The 15,641-nt window shown below is 32.9% G+C and overlaps 4 protein-coding genes across 11 annotated transcripts; 1 reads left to right on the top strand and 3 right to left on the bottom strand.

The window, feature by feature from the left end:
• LOC107275089 (anamorsin homolog) lies at positions 1-3,510 on the bottom strand. Of its 3 annotated transcripts, none has more exons than XM_025080055.1 (6): positions 3,493-3,510; positions 1,269-1,438; positions 883-1,151; positions 621-765; positions 401-513; positions 1-295 (listed from the first exon to the last, which is right to left on the bottom strand). In XM_025080055.1, the coding sequence occupies exons 2-6, from the start codon at positions 1,420-1,422 to the stop codon at positions 182-184; spliced, it is 795 nt and encodes a 264-aa protein (XP_024935823.1). In that variant the 5' UTR covers positions 1,423-1,438; positions 3,493-3,510; the 3' UTR covers positions 1-181. The 3 variants fall into 3 exon arrangements, with proteins under 3 accessions (XP_024935823.1, XP_015610354.1, XP_015610353.1); XM_015754868.2 differs by lacking the exon at positions 3,493-3,510 and adding an exon at positions 1,594-1,703; XM_015754867.2 differs by lacking the exon at positions 3,493-3,510 and adding an exon at positions 1,506-1,641.
• On the top strand, positions 1,709-6,277 carry LOC107275086 (dystrophin). The gene is made up of 12 exons (XM_015754862.2): positions 1,709-2,033; positions 2,772-2,829; positions 2,937-3,073; positions 3,209-3,416; positions 3,498-3,741; positions 3,834-3,945; positions 4,027-4,193; positions 4,338-4,456; positions 4,588-4,810; positions 4,977-5,322; positions 5,506-5,823; positions 5,937-6,277. Exons 1-12 carry the CDS (start codon positions 2,024-2,026, stop codon positions 6,056-6,058), a joined length of 2,064 nt encoding a protein of 687 aa, XP_015610348.1. The 5' UTR covers positions 1,709-2,023; the 3' UTR covers positions 6,059-6,277.
• A 78-nt stretch (positions 6,278-6,355) lies between these two features.
• Positions 6,356-10,461, bottom strand: LOC107275088 (glycerophosphodiester phosphodiesterase 1). Of its 2 annotated transcripts, none has more exons than XM_025080054.1 (6): positions 10,284-10,461; positions 9,568-10,065; positions 8,978-9,153; positions 8,636-8,837; positions 8,267-8,496; positions 6,356-8,108 (listed from the first exon to the last, which is right to left on the bottom strand). In XM_025080054.1, the coding sequence occupies exons 2-6, from the start codon at positions 9,913-9,915 to the stop codon at positions 7,961-7,963; spliced, it is 1,104 nt and encodes a 367-aa protein (XP_024935822.1). In that variant the 5' UTR covers positions 9,916-10,065; positions 10,284-10,461; the 3' UTR covers positions 6,356-7,960. The 2 variants fall into 2 exon arrangements, with proteins under 2 accessions (XP_024935822.1, XP_015610352.1); XM_015754866.2 differs by having other exon boundaries at positions 10,334-10,454.
• A 1,804-nt stretch (positions 10,462-12,265) lies between these two features.
• Positions 12,266-15,620, bottom strand: LOC107275121 (sentrin-specific protease 1). Of its 5 annotated transcripts, none has more exons than XM_025080037.1 (4): positions 15,056-15,305; positions 14,743-14,890; positions 14,616-14,678; positions 12,266-14,520 (listed from the first exon to the last, which is right to left on the bottom strand). In XM_025080037.1, the coding sequence occupies exon 4, from the start codon at positions 14,412-14,414 to the stop codon at positions 12,675-12,677; it is 1,740 nt and encodes a 579-aa protein (XP_024935805.1). In that variant the 5' UTR covers positions 14,415-14,520; positions 14,616-14,678; positions 14,743-14,890; positions 15,056-15,305; the 3' UTR covers positions 12,266-12,674. The 5 variants fall into 5 exon arrangements, with proteins under 5 accessions (XP_024935805.1, XP_015610421.1, XP_015610419.1 ...); XM_015754935.2 differs by lacking the exon at positions 14,616-14,678 and having other exon boundaries at positions 12,266-13,984; positions 14,168-14,520; positions 15,056-15,302; XM_015754933.2 differs by lacking the exons at positions 14,616-14,678; positions 15,056-15,305 and adding an exon at positions 15,386-15,620.
• Between the last annotated feature and the right edge of the window lie 21 nt (positions 15,621-15,641).

Genomic DNA, 15,641 nt, shown 5'->3' with positions numbered 1-15,641 from the left:
TTTACACTCCTGCCATAATTTGAAAACTTTATTTTTTACATGATCAAGATAAATGTTTATAGTTTCTGGTTATTGTATAATAGAAATTGATTGTATGGAATAAAGATTTATCTATGTATTATAAAATGTAAACGCACAGCTGATTACAGATATATGAACTAATACTTTATTGGAATTCAATTTAGGAATCTGCTGTCAGTTGGGTATCTGGCAGAGTAACCTTCTCTCCAGGTTTGAAAGCAGGCATTCCTAGATAAGGACAGCTGGCACATCTAAAAGCATCACCTAAGTAACACTGAAACAGAATAAAATTATGACATAGTAGAAAGCAGTAAAATTTGCAATACTGATATGGACAAATACTTAATATACTTCTAAATTTTGTGTTCACTGTACATACATTTCCACAAGATGATTTTCCTGTTCGTTGTTCTGACACATCTCCAGCCAGCTCTTCAGCTAAACCACATGAGCAATCTTTACATGCTTTACGTTTTCCTGTTGTACTGCATACTAGAAAATTTTATTTAAATGATATTTTCATCCATAATTAAAAACTAAATGCATAGTTTTGTTACTGGGATGTATTATGTGCTATGACGCCTCCTATGTCAACATACCTCGTAATGAAGCTGGTTGTGGCTTCAAAATATCTGTTTCATCTAATAGATTACTATCATTTATCAAATCATCATCTACAGCACTGTCCAATTTCCATACATTTGCTTTTGGATTTGTAAAGGAAAGCGTGATGGACGATCCAATCTAAACATAAAGAATTCTCAAACTAACTCTATGTTCATAGTATATATGAAAACATGTAATGTTTGTTAATAACTACGATGCCAAAGATACTTTCAAATAGGTCTTATCTTTGCTTACCTCGAAGAATGGTTTTTCAGCAACAATTTCATGGACATTGTCATTTGTTATTGTGTCTTTCACTAAAAATCCATTTAATTTCAGTTTAGAAGCTAGAGTGACAGGACTATTCTTCTCTTCGGTATGTGTGCCTTGTACAGGCTCACGTATCAGTACTTTTCCTCCTGGTTTTAAAATGCGAAGAAACTCAGCCAGCAGTAAATCATCATGAACAAAAGCTTGTTCAAAACCAGAATAAATAACATCTATCGACGAAGTGTCCTGATCACCTAAACCCAAACGTTCAAACTTAATCCAATTACTTGATGTTTAAATAATATTACATCATATCACGTAAATACCAAAACTTAAGTCACAATTTAAAAAAACCAGCAATTATTACATACTTTTTTTCTTTATAATAACATTTTCCAACAAGAGAACTCCAGTTTCCTTGATGATTTCTTTAACCTCATCGACTAAATTTTTCAAATCATTAACAGCATCACTGCTACTTGATACAATAAGAACTTTATTGCCTTCTTTAACGTATTCAGCCATAATTGAACTCTAATACCTGTTACACAAAATACGTAATGAATACGATTTATTTATGACAAGCCGAAGTCATACAGATATATTACACAATATATCGCCGATCTTCAAATCAGAAGTAACTGTTACTTCTTCTCTTTAATCTCTTTTATATGTATACAGTTATAAACAAATAACCAATGACTGTTGATGACTGAATGACTATGCTCAACTATTTTCAACTGTTCATATATTGTTTTACAGCAAGTACAGCGTCATCAGTTTACAATGGCGGACTCGAGCCAATCACATTTCCTGCATTAAAAATCAACGTGCACGTTTAGTTGGTTGCTAAACGTATTTTAAAATGTATAAAAAGACGCACCATCGTACAAAAAATACATTTATTTCCTCTAGACAACGTATTTAATTCTTAAGTTTTTTAGGGAAACGTGATATTAACTATCTTGTGAAAACAATAATATAGTTTAATTTTTTAGTTAACATTTGTATCAAGTATATGTTTGCCTACAACTGGGCGTCCCTACGTTTGGTTTTACTGTTTGTGTGGAGATCGTTGTGCTGTGCTCCTTAATTCGGTGATGTATATTTTTGGTAAAATTTAATCATGACTGAAGGTAAGCATCTTAAGCATTTCGGTACAAGACTTCATAGTTGTTTATGTTGGTTTTTATATTATAAGATATATTTTAAGTAACTCAGAGCGCATTGTTCTGTGAATGCATCGGGTGTTAACAATATCGGCTACAAGAAGTTTATTTACCGACAAATTAAATAGATGATTTATAATATCTCTTTTTGTAAATCAGTTGATAGTTAATTAGCGAGTTTCATTTTGCTTGTTTCACTGTATTAGAAATATTTTTTTTTCCATTTTTTGACACCTGTTGCTTTTCAATGCTTGTGATTTTTGACATGCGCGTGCACACGTCATGAAATTTCATGATGATTGTTTAGCGCTAACAAACCAATGAATTGTGTAGTTATTTTATGGATAAACTTTATTTTTTATTAATAATATTGCGTAATCAAATATCATATATTATTCAAACCTATTGTTTCATTATTGTATTTTGTTTCTACATACTTTATAATATGTATCAAAATTGCTAAATGTTTAATAATCTTTATTCAAGATTAAAAATTCAATGCAATTTTTTAGTTTAATTTCCTATATATTTTCAGTAGTTTACAGAATATAATAGTTTAAATTAAAAGGTTTCTCGTTAGGCATCTTTTTTCAAGTAGAAACAAATAAATGCTTCTATAAATAAATAATAAAATTATCTTTGTTTTTAAATAAAATTTACGATGCATGAATATTACTGTATTTAAAGAATTTTACTGATTTTTAGATAATATGAATGGGTGGACACAAGCAACCACGGAGAAGGGCATGCCCTATTATGTCAAGTAAATATAATTCGTGTTGCATAAAAGATATTTTAATTACAATTGTAAATATAACATTGCAGGATGGTATTTATTGAGAAATTTCATAATATTCTTTTTTCTTATAGTCATACAACAAAGCAGACAGAGTGGGATCATCCAAAAATGCAACAAATAATGCAATCTATTGAGGGATGTAATGCAATACGATATGCCTCTTATAGAACAGCAGCGAAAATGCAAATTTTACACAGAGAACTAAATAGTAAGATTTCTGTTCAAAATAAAGCATATATAGTTATTAATAATGTCTATAAATACATATAGTTTTTGGTATTAATATTCTTTATGAAATTAAGTATAAGAATGCATATATGTGTATGTGTAATATATGTTTCAGTGCAATATGTTCGATTGGAGTTGATAGCTGGTGTATTTGAACGCCACAGATTATCAGCTACAGAAAATTCTGTAACTTTGGATTCAAGCGAAGTGGAGGATGTTCTTTCTGATATTTATTTTGCAGCAAGCAAAGAAGCTAATACCAATATCAATGTGGATCTTGCAACGAAACTCGGTGTAAATTATATTCTCAAAGTATTTGACAGGTAATACTTTTATTCCTATTATGTATATAATATTATCGAATATAAAGATATACTTTAAATATGCTTTTTTACATACTTCAGGAAACGTGAAGGCAAAGTTTTAGTTTTTGCAATGAAATTAGCCTTAACGTTGATCAGCGCTAATCGTTTACAAGATAAATATGGATACCTTTATCAACAATTAGCTGATCACAATGCATGCTTATCGCGAGCTGCGTTACATACATTGTTAACTAATATTTGCAAAGTCATTGATACACTCGGGGAGAGTTTGGCGTATGGCAGTCATGCGATACAGTCAAGTGTTGACAGTTGTTTCATTGAGGTATGTTATTGCTGCAAATCCATATTTCAAAGGAATCAGTTTCCTGTTCTTATAAAGTAATTGTTAGACGCACAATCATATAAATTTCTCAGTCGCAAGGTGGACTTGGAGTCAGTGAAACTCAATTTGCAACATGGCTCACTCATGAGCCTCCTTTACTTGCATGGATGTCTACGTTAAATCGAATGCAAGCTGCAGAATATGGTATATATGATTTTATGATTTCTATATAACAACATACAAATTAACATTGACGCTAATAACAAAGAAATACATCTGTCTCAGTGACGCACAATATAAAATGTTCAACGTGCAAAGTGACTCCTGTGCAAGGACCGCGTTATTCCTGCTTACGATGTGCCGGATATCATCAATGTCAAGCGTGCTTTTTGTTGGGTAAAATTTCACGTAAGCACAAAAGTAAACATCCGGTACGAGAATATTGTATCAAGGTAAATATCAAACGCAAAATGAATATTTATATAGAGAAAAATCATTGGATTGCAGCAGTTACTGATATTCTTAAATACCCTTTCTTCTTTTCTATTATAATATGAAATACGTCATTTTCTATTAACGTATAATTTTTCATTTAGACATCCAACAGAGAGATAACAAAATTAATCGTGGAACTAATAAGAAATAAATTGAGATTATGTCCTACCCGCGCGATTCCTGTTAATCTCGAAGACGCATCACCATTAGCAGAGATTGAGTAAGTTGCTAATGAGAGACTGACAATATGCAATTTTTTTTAAGGATTTTGCACTTTTTTTATCATACTTCGATAAAAAAAATGAGAGAAAATGATATATCTAACTGATACAGTAAATCAATTTCTTCTAGCGACGAAGCCGGTTCAACAAGTGTCGGTTCCTTAAGAAGTACCGTCCGTCGAAAGGTACTTGATGATCCGCAAAAAGAGTTACAGAGCATAATTACTCATCTCGAGGAAGAAAACAAACAGTTACAATCTGAATTATTAGAGATATGTGGTACTAAAGCTCACAGATTACAACGACACAGATTAACCATTGAGTCACAGCTTCAACGATTAAAATTACTAAAGGTATTTTGTAATATATTAAACAAATTAATGAACGTGACAACCTGCACTGAGAGAAGCTCATTAAAAATCAATTAAAAAGTAGATACTAAATTAAAGAATAACTTTTTTCGAATATAAAATTCATCATTTCATACAAATAATTGATTTTTTTTTTATATATCAACAGAAATATCTGTTCGCTCAAACCACTGAAATGCCATCCCGTATTATGAATCGAATGGAAAGTACACCGATGTTTCGTCCAGTCAACTCAAGAGTTACTCCATTGCCCGTAGAATTTGAATTGAGTCCGATTGTGAGACAAGGTACCATAGAGAATTCTAGAACGTTGGAGTCGAAAATTGCAACTCATATATATTCATTGGACAAATTGCCAAATAATGGGAAAATTTCTGACGTTAGCGAAAATATGCGAACGGACATTCACGCACAAGCCGATGGAACTTACACTAGTTCTAGGCTCAGCAACGTCTCCGAATTTACTCGAATTGAATTGAGCACGTGGATAGGAGGTAGGTAAAGTTTTAAGAATATACAACTTTTAAGGAATAATAAGATTTTTACAGTCAATTTAAATACATTTATCAGTATAGGCATTAAAAGTAATAAGAGTCTGGTCTTAAACTTCAAATTTTTTTGATAAACGCAGCCCTTGTTATATACAAGAATTTCTATAATTAAAGTTGATTTTGTAGGTGGCAATAGGACTGGATTGGGTCGTTTTGATAGTGGATTCTCACAGTGGTTAGCATCTGGTAGCAGCAACAACAGGGATGCCAATGATTATTCAACAAAACCTGTAGCTACAAGTAGCTCTCACTCTGACTCTCCAACAACATTGGCAACTGTTGTTTCACATTCTCCTAATGGTATTTTGCGAGAAAATACACCTTCTTCTCTTCAACGCCCTGATAAGCATTCACAACACAGCAGCCTTCAGAATATTCAAGGCGATCTCAACGATATTCTTGATAGATTACAAAACATGGTTGCCAATGATTGTTTACTTGAGGGTAAGTTTATATAACAATTTTATATTCATAATAATTGGCATTCGTGTATAAGATATTGTTTCTTTGTTTTCATTTCGCTCGTGAGTATAGCGGTGCATTAATTTCATTTTCAGAATCATTCAGCGCAGATGATAATTGCGAGCTGAAACGAGCTGCAACTGAAATGGAGGATCTATTGACCGGATTGATTGAAGGTATGGAATCACGCAAAAGTAAACTCACCACTGTTGTGTGAAAATTAGTTTATAACGATTTTCGTGCGCGAAAAAATGAAATTATCAATATCGATGATTTATATTGAGATTTTTTAAATCTACTTGTGACGCGGTTTTTTTTATATTAAGAGGATTAATGAAATAATGCTTATGGAACTTTGACGTATATATAATATTATAATTATGTATAATAATTGCATTATTGTGATTAAGACTGTCTTACACATCGAATGGAGTACAAATCAATTAAAGGCAGTTTAATCGCAAAATAAAGTTTGAGCAATCTTGCACATGTGATGCTGCCAGGACGTGTAAAGCTTTTTTAATATCATTTATTTTGTATAAAAAGTACAAACTTTTTTGATTAAATATTTAGCCTTTGAAATCGTTCAATATACACGACATACGTATTTTACCGTGATACTTTTAATATTTTTTATTCATCATAACACACACTCAAACTTATCAAAGTTTAATTGTGATCTAAACTGTCTAAGAGTTAGTCACAGACAATATAATTGTATTTGTTTTTTATTGGTATTGTCAAAGTGATATTCGATCAATAAAATTTGAAGGAAATATCAAAATAAAAATTGCATATAAATATTTAATCGTGAATTAAATACAGTGTATGATTACATTTAAATTGTGATACTGTATAATACTGACTGTTAAATTATATTGGTAGCAGAATGGCAGCGCGTGTGATTAGAAGTAAGAAATGTTAAAGGTCCTATTCCACATATATATGAATATGGACGTTGATAATATACATTACATTAGGTAATCATAGTTAACTTATCAGTTGGTCCTACTGAATCGATTCACGCTTTTATATTTAATTAGGCCCATTAATAGAAAGCATTAATGAAGCAGATTAGCCTTCATTGATTAGAAAAGTGCAGTATTCTAGAGAGTTCATATGAAACATTCTCTTTCTCTCTGGCCTTTGTTAGATTCATTATCAATAGTGCAACACCTAAGCTTTATAAATGGAAGAAGTTGTTAAAACATTTATTTTCCTGATATTTTAAAATTTTAACGGGCGTAAATAAAGGTAAGTGTGATGGTCATAACATTACGGATTCTAAATGCATCATAATAAATCTGCTCTTGTCAATCAATAAATATTTAAGGTAGTGGGTCTAGTTGTTAATATTGTACAAGCAGTGGAAATTCTTATGGATGTACAACGTCCACAAGAGAGAGAAAAATATTTCTTATATTGTCCACAAATAATAGTGTCGACAACTGGGTCCACTACGTTAAGTTATAAGATTTTTCTGTCAATAGAATTAGTATCTTCCGATGATCTTTCTTTTGAGTGCATTCTGAATAATTTATTAATTATTAGTTCAATTTAACTGTTAAAACGTAAACGTTTGAGATTATAACAGTAAGTTATTGACGTAGGCCTTTTATACTTTTGTACAACAGAATGTTCAGAGTGCGTCTTTAAGGATTAAATAATTATTATTCGTTGCAGTCATCGATAAAATGTAGTGTGAAAAAAAATATCACTGAATAAAACTATGTACTTCGCATCGCTTGAATAATATAAAATTTGATTATAGTTTCATAGCTGCTCTAAGATAAAGCTTGTTTCTATAGTATGTATTACAACATAACGCAATCTGTATACCCAAGATAAATTGTTGATTAACAAATTGGTTATAGCATGTTGTACTACATAAGCCTGCAGAGATATTTTCATATTTGTACTTTAATAACATTTATCTATAGCTGTATCAAAATCATTCAGCAATTAACATATCAATGTTACGAATTTTTATAAACAAATATGAGATTCACAATTTTCTCGCATATCACAAATAAATAAATAATTCACTACCAACTTCTTCATTCTCTAACGATATACATGCTTGTGCAATGATACTTTATATTTAATATTGTTCGTTCAATCATAAGTGTCCATTACTTTCTGTCAACAACGTATCCGTCAGATAAGTTACTTTAAGAAGTCGCGAAAAATGTAACTTTTCTGATGGTAAATTAATTGTCCAGACTATAACGCGTACTCCTCGTTTGTGCCATTGGCGTACCACTTCACTGAAATGTTAATAATATTTCCATTATTCCAAATAACATATACATTACAGAAATATGTTTAATTTAACCCTTGACTACACCGGCAAAAACTGGACAACACAAATATTACGATGAGGTAAAGGATTAAATCTTCGTCCAAATAAATCTGATTCACTTACGCGCTCACAATATCCTTGTGCAGCAAAATAACGGACAGGCCCAATAGATAGTAGGTAAACCGCGGTAAGGCCCAACTATGTATAACATCAAGGGTCCAGGCAGCAATATGTTTTAATGGATTATTAAAACGTACTGCACCAGGTCCATCCAGGCTGCTATAAGATTTTCTTGAGAAGACGAAAGGTCGCCAAGAAAGACTGCACACTACTCGTGGCTCTTTCCTTCTTATCTAAAAACAACTTAAACAACCGATCTCACGTACTTATTAAATAATAACATGCATATACGAACAAACAATATTGTTTCAGTTAATGATAACATTTTTTGTGACAAATTTCAAGTATCATAACATATATATTTTAACGCACCATGTATATGACGATGGGATTGAAAGATGTCACTATTGCTCTTTCAAAAAGTTTTGGATACTTTTTGTACATATTTAAAATTATTTGCACGATATCCAAACTTTTTTCTTTTATGTCCATGAAGATCCGCTGGTCGTTCTTTATGCATTCTTCAAGAACGTCCTCCAATAAAGCGATCTTTTCTCCACTACGAAATTTGTCCCTGTAGAACATGCTCTATTATGAGATCTTATTAGTATTGTTATATTAATATAATATGCATATAGCATGTAAACCTTGCAGATACAAGGAAATATGAGAAATATTTAATGTTTTGCTGGTGCATGTATCCTGTGTTTATACCTGAGGGGATGGTTGTATGTAATATCTAGTTCTTTTAATTGATCCCATGTCATTTCTCTTATGACTCCTATTTGACCTGTTAGTCTTTCAATGGTAACATCATGGTATACTATTGGAATGTTATCTTTGGTCAAAGCCACATCAAATTCTACTGCGGTGCATCCTTTTTGTTTGCTCTAGAAAAACGTTAAAGAATATGTTTTTACAAGAGTTAACAATTTAACAAAAAGGAATAATAATTCAGGTAGAATTTTAATTTAATATATCATAATCTGTGATTATGAATTTTGTTAAAAAAGCTTGCCCAATTAATGTATTATAATTAGGCTCAAATACAATACAAACTGTAAGATTAGATTCTTGTTAACACTAAGCACCTAACCACTACAAAAAAAATTACTTATCCTCTAGTGTTAACAAGTGATATTGTATTTTCCAATTTTTTAATTTATATATTCTCAGCAATGCATTTGATTCATCACTTCACGTAAGAACGATGTCAGATTAAAAAGAATTTGTTAAATGCTAGGTAATCATGATAACTTAGATAATAAAAGAAAAGCCTAAGCGGGATAGATTTTTGATTGTACATTTCGAAAAGCTGATATACTGTTCTCAGGGTAATCGTATCCTCCACCACGGTGAGCCACTGCTCGCATGCAATACGGCTCTTCCTTGTTACCGTCGCTGTTGCATAGGTCACTGACATCATTCTTCTTTCCCAAACTGATTGGGTCCAACCCAAGTATTTTATCAGTAATATTAGGCTGAGGCGATGGGTTTCTAACGAAACACAATGCTGTCATAAGCACAAAAGAAACCCAAATAATCCATGGCACAGCAAAGTCATAAAGTGCACTGATAAGAAGAAGCACTATTGCTTGAAGGTATACCCATAGTATAGCACTATTAAGAATCAGTTCAAAAAATTCAAACATCTTGATGATAATTGTACTTTCCTTTGCTAAACACACTATATTCAATACTCGTTAACTTAAGCAAATCTTATACTTTTTAGGTGTGCAGTCATAATGAGCAATTATAAGATGCTTTACTATCCACTGAGTTATTCACCGATGATGTGAGCACTAAAAATAACAAATTATGTTATGCTATTTTGTTATACATTATTTAAAATTAATAAAATATGTTCCTTGTTCGTTGAATAGTTAAGTCAGTTAATTTATTATTAAGTCTGATTAGAACTGTACTGTCCCCAAGTACAATAGATTTTATAGAATGGAAATATGAAATAATATCATAATACACCGGCAATTCATTATAAAGAATAATTATTAAACATTACGTAGGACTGTCAAAATTGCATAGAATGTCACAAAGAGTAATAAGAATTACGTTTTGTCAGAAGCACAAAGCACAAAAAAATGCATGATCAGATCGGAGCAGATCGGAGCTAATGGGGTGATCGTGTCAAAAAAATATTAGGGAGGAGACTGGAGAAAACAAACTTTCTACTTTACCGATCACGGAAAGTGGTCTGACATGAGTCATTCCCACTTTTGTTCACTTACTCTGCGGAGCTGCGATCGCTGAAACTTTATTTAAAATTCAACTTTTGTCGTGCTGGACAGCTTATCCAAACCACAGATAATCAGGTACACCGACGACATAATAGTGACAAGAATCAGTCTTATGAAAACTTGTGTTTAAGTAATAGCTAATTCACAAATTTGCCGTTAAGGTGGAGGCAATTACGTGCTCGGGGGGATAGTTAAAGGAAATGAGAAGCTACAAAAGCACGCGCACAGGCTGAGATAGCTCCCATTCTTGCGAGTGTCAGTTTTTCTATCGGATTCTTGAATACTCCCGTCTCAATCATGTATTTCCTTCTTTCTTTCCCTATTTTCTCTCTTAATTCTTTATTCCGATACTTCCTTACCTCTATTTTTCTTTTACTCTTTTATTTCCTTATTTCCTTACGTCATGTCTCCTTTATTTTTTTCAGGCGAATTGTTCCTGAGAATGGCAGCATCATTTGAAGGAAGTTAAAAGTGGCCCAAATCTTATGTCCTAATTCGTACTGTCAGTTGTTACTACTCGTAACATTAGTGTTCTAAGTTAAAAGAATGAAAATTGGTCGGACATTCCGTGAGAAAAAGAAGGAAGTATCTAGCTGTGTACAAGAAACTATCACTCGTGAACTTGTCGAATATGTAAATTCAATTATTGAAATACTATAATAATTAATTAATTTAATACATTTGTGTATTAATACGTAGAGGACAGAAACCGTGACAAGGAACACAGAAGTAATGGAAGTTGCAAAATTTGCCAAAGCGCAAACTTGCAGCGCACGACCCGCGAATGACGGGGGGGCATTTAAGACAGTACCCGAGCACGAAGTGCTTATTCTTCCAATAGCCGGTCTCTTGGAAGCTTCACTCTTATCTGTCGCCATCCCTTTCTTTCTATATATTTACCTCTATACTTCTATTTCTTACTTTCTTACTTACATATTTCATTACTGTCTTATATATTTCTTTCTTCATTTATTTTGTTTACTTCTCTACTCTCTTTCCTTACTTTCCTACCTCCATATTTCTTTATTTTTATCATTCTTTCTACTTCCTTTTTCCGTTCTGTTCCCCCTTGCTCTTCTTTATGCTTGTCTTACTTTTCCTATTTCCTTGGTCGTATTGAGCATATTCATTTGAGTAGAATTGGAATGACCAAGCAAATTTTCCGTGAGATTGAAATTTTTCTTCGTGTTTTTCCTTAGTTCCGATAAATCGTCAATATACCTAAAGGATCCTGTTGCAGCCACAACTTGAGCCGACCCCTCTGACAGAAAAAAAACATAGAAATAACGAAATTGAGAAATATAAAAGTAAGAAATAGAGATATAAAGCTACGGAATAAATAAAGAAGGTGATAAATAAGAAGGTAAAGAATGAAAGATAAAGATATAAGGAAGTGAAAAAGAAATAAGTATAAAAAAGAAGGTTGGAAATGGATGAGAGGGGTGCTTCCAAGAGACCAGTATAGGAGACCGTCTCGAGCAAGCAGGAACTCTCCGAGTCCGGGCACTGCCTTCAGCGCTCCTCCCACTCCCCAAGTCAACTTCCAGTACTTTTAAACATTTTTGGCCAGGATTTCTGATTTGTAAATGTTAATATCTAACTTTATTGATTTAATTAATTACTTTAATATTCCAAACACTTATCTTTTATTAGTATTTCAATTTGAGCCTAATCTAACAAAAAATATAGATTATAACAAGGATGGAAGATTGGAAAGTTTTTTTTTATAGAAATAAAGTAAAACAGATTAAGCCTTGCTTCCTTGATAATTATTGAAATATATAGATAGGGTCGTTCAGGTTATCAACTAAACATTTACAAATTTTATTTAGTGAACTGAAATTATTTATCCTTATAATAAAAATTTTATACGCATCAAACGGTTTTCTTACATAAAATGATTGAACATAAACGTATTCTATACATTCCTTAGGCTAACATTCATGAAACTGCGAAATAGGATTTAACTTTACTAACAGCTAGACGCCTTGTCCTTAAGATGTAAGCAATCAGCGAGAGACGAGTCAGAGTTTTACAACTGCAACATATTAAATTCTTGATTCGTTAAAGTCCTAATACCGAATGGAATTCGAGTGTTGCACAAAATATTCAATCATAATCGACTCGTTAGAAAACCATGATTATGAATCACCGAATCACAAAAGTTTAGATTTCAATATTTCAAAAACCATTTTGTTCCTGAAGTAAGGCATCTCCTGCTGCGTGAAATTAATTTTTCTATTTGCAGAAATGTGTTCAGCGAACATACACGAAAAAACGCCACAGTCGCTTCCATTCATTTGTTGAGGAATATTTTTGACGCACTCCAATTTCCAATCATTCGTGTCGAACGGTTTCTTTTTCTTGTCCAGACTCTCTTCCTCGAGATATTGCCTTAAGGCGGATAGACACTTCAAATTAGCGCCACCCATACTGTCGTAATAACGAATAGATTTATCTCGAAAGTCTATTATAGACATGCACCAGTGTATTCCAAGATGTACTGGCACTACAACGATGTCCTGGGCAAAGATGTCAATTTTCCTTGTCCAACGTTTAAGCGAAGCATGTCCATTCGCTATTAACTTTGGATAGAAAAATGTATTCATTGCGTGGACTTTTGGAAGCTTTTCATTCTCCGTGCCACGAACAATCAATAAGTTCATGTAAAAGTTTATCACTTCATCGTTGAGCCAATTAAGACCAGACAAAGTGTGAATGTCTTTTCGTGTTATTCTCAGACCAAAACCTTCCACCAGAACTTCGTTAGGCGGACGTGGCAATAGTGCATTCTTCACTACCTCTAGCATAGAAGATGTTAATTCAGGAAGTGGTGGTTCTTCAGGTTCCTCTCGTTCGTCTAGAACAGCTTCACAATATCGCATTGACTTTGCAAGCTGTTCTTCCCAAGCTGCTTCTCGTGCGAGACGATTATGCTTTGAAAGAACGCCAGTCATACGTTTTAACTCTTCGGCTTCTTTGTAGTGCTGTTCGATACGTGCATTGTACCTTTTGGCGACGTCCGGTACGAAATCTTGTTTCATCACCGCACGTGCTGCAAGCTTGTCTCTCAGTGTGTTTGTAGTTATAAATTCAGTACTGGTACTTGGTGATACTTTGGAAATGTTACGGTCATCCCATGTTATTTTGGTACGACGAAAGGACTGGGCTAATAGCCTTTCGATCATGTCATCAGTGGTTTCTTTGCGTGAAGCAGGCTGTTCTATTCTTTTTCTTTGCATCACCCAGGGAGACTGTGTTGATGTTCCTGCTATCCTGGACAAATCATGGTCCTTACGAAGGAATGATGGTTGTTCGCTCTTCTCCAAATCAATAATTTCTGTTACGTCTCGTGCAGGACGATGATGCATGTTTACAGTAGCGTTTAGTACTTGTATTCCACTTGGTACAAAACTCTGAAGCATCTCACGATATTGCCTTTTCTCTCGTAACCGATGAGTTTTCTCTAGAGTAGAACAATTGTGATCAGAGGGCATGTCCAATCTGCTGTTAAATGACTCCGCAGAGCAACTCATGCTGCGGTCCACTTTGGACATATTACGGCGAGGTGACGATCTCATTTTAATATTCTTCAGGAATGATTTTGGGTTAGAGAACGGATTTGATTTGCTTTTATCCCTGTGCGTACCGTTAAACATTTTGTTGGTTGGAGTCGGTGTGCAGGTGTGATGCACAAACATTGCAATATCATCATCGTCTGAATCAATCTCAGGTTCAACAAAACTCTCTTGACGATGCCCCATGTCATGATTACAACGACGCTTCTTTAATCTTACACTACTCTCTTCCGAACCTGAAGAGCTACTGCTTTTACGCTTTCTTCCTCCTTCATCAACCCACCCAAAAATTCTCTTCAGAAAATCGAATATCATCATAATTAGTTGCAATAGCGGATACAGGATGTAATCTCAAAATCCGATTTTGTTTTATATCCATTCAGAATATTACGAGTAAATGCTGCTTTTGAAGATACAGATCCACCTGTGTGAAGAAAAAGAATAAACTAAATAGTAAGATATAATTATATTGAAATGTTTGACTATTTCAAAGGACAATTAAAAGATAATGATGCATAACTAATAATAGCGTTCAATAGGGATATGTAAGTCCACAAAGTATTAATCCTTCAAGATATCCATCTAAAAAATTAAAAAAGTAATAAATGATAATTTAAGATAGTATTTTCATTGCACAGGTACTTACGATGATTGCCATTCTGATCCTGAAGTATAATAAAGACAATAAATATTACGTCCTTCTTTAAGAAATTGGAGAATGCTTTTAATGCGTAAATAGCCAAAATAATCTCAATTCGATCATGACTACAATCCAAAGAAAGTGTCAACTTAACCTGAAAAATGAAATAGAATAACTGTTTACATGAATTCCTCAAATCTTATTCAGTATTTACAAAGAATATATATGAAATATACAAAGATACACATGTTGCTCAATAAACGACCAAACAATTATTAACTTTACGTAAACATTCTCTAAAAATGAACAAAGTACTAACAAGTAATGCTGTAGCTTCTGGGGGAAAAAGTGCCCGCTCAAAATAAAGTTACTCAATCGATTGAAAAAAACTATTTTATAGAATAGACGTAGAAGAACTTCAAAATAATTTGCATGTTATAATATTTGACACATATAATTTTCAAAAATTAAAAAATGTTTAACATAACCGGCTCTAAACTTTGTGACTCTCGTCGCAGTTCGTAAATCGATCAAGAAAAAATCAGCAACATTTGTTTAACAGCAGTTTCTGTCCAATAAAGATCTAATAAAAATTGCCAAAGACAATGAACAATTATAAATCCAATTTTACACACAAATATTTATTCACCTTCAATGTGACGATTCAAAATAAATGATAACCACTTACAAAAATATCATTCAAATATCTTCAACAAAGAATACGTTAAGGTTTATAAAATGCAGTTATATGTTTTCAGAAGATTGCCCTCGTGATTGGTAGTCGTTTCGATAATTTGTCGCTTGTCGCGTTCACTGTAAACTCAACCGTAATATCGATAAGGTAGAAGAAAAGGTATATTACAAATCTTTCTCAGAAAGCCAACTAAACCTGACTAAGTCTACAA

The sequence above is a fragment of the Cephus cinctus genome, unplaced genomic scaffold, assembly GCF_000341935.2.
Source record: "Cephus cinctus unplaced genomic scaffold, Ccin1 Ccin1_scaffold0123, whole genome shotgun sequence".
Classification (NCBI taxonomy): Eukaryota; Metazoa; Arthropoda; class Insecta; order Hymenoptera; family Cephidae; genus Cephus; species Cephus cinctus.
The sequence above is the reverse complement of the archived record's forward strand: the minus strand, read 5'-3'. Positions and strand labels throughout refer to the sequence as shown.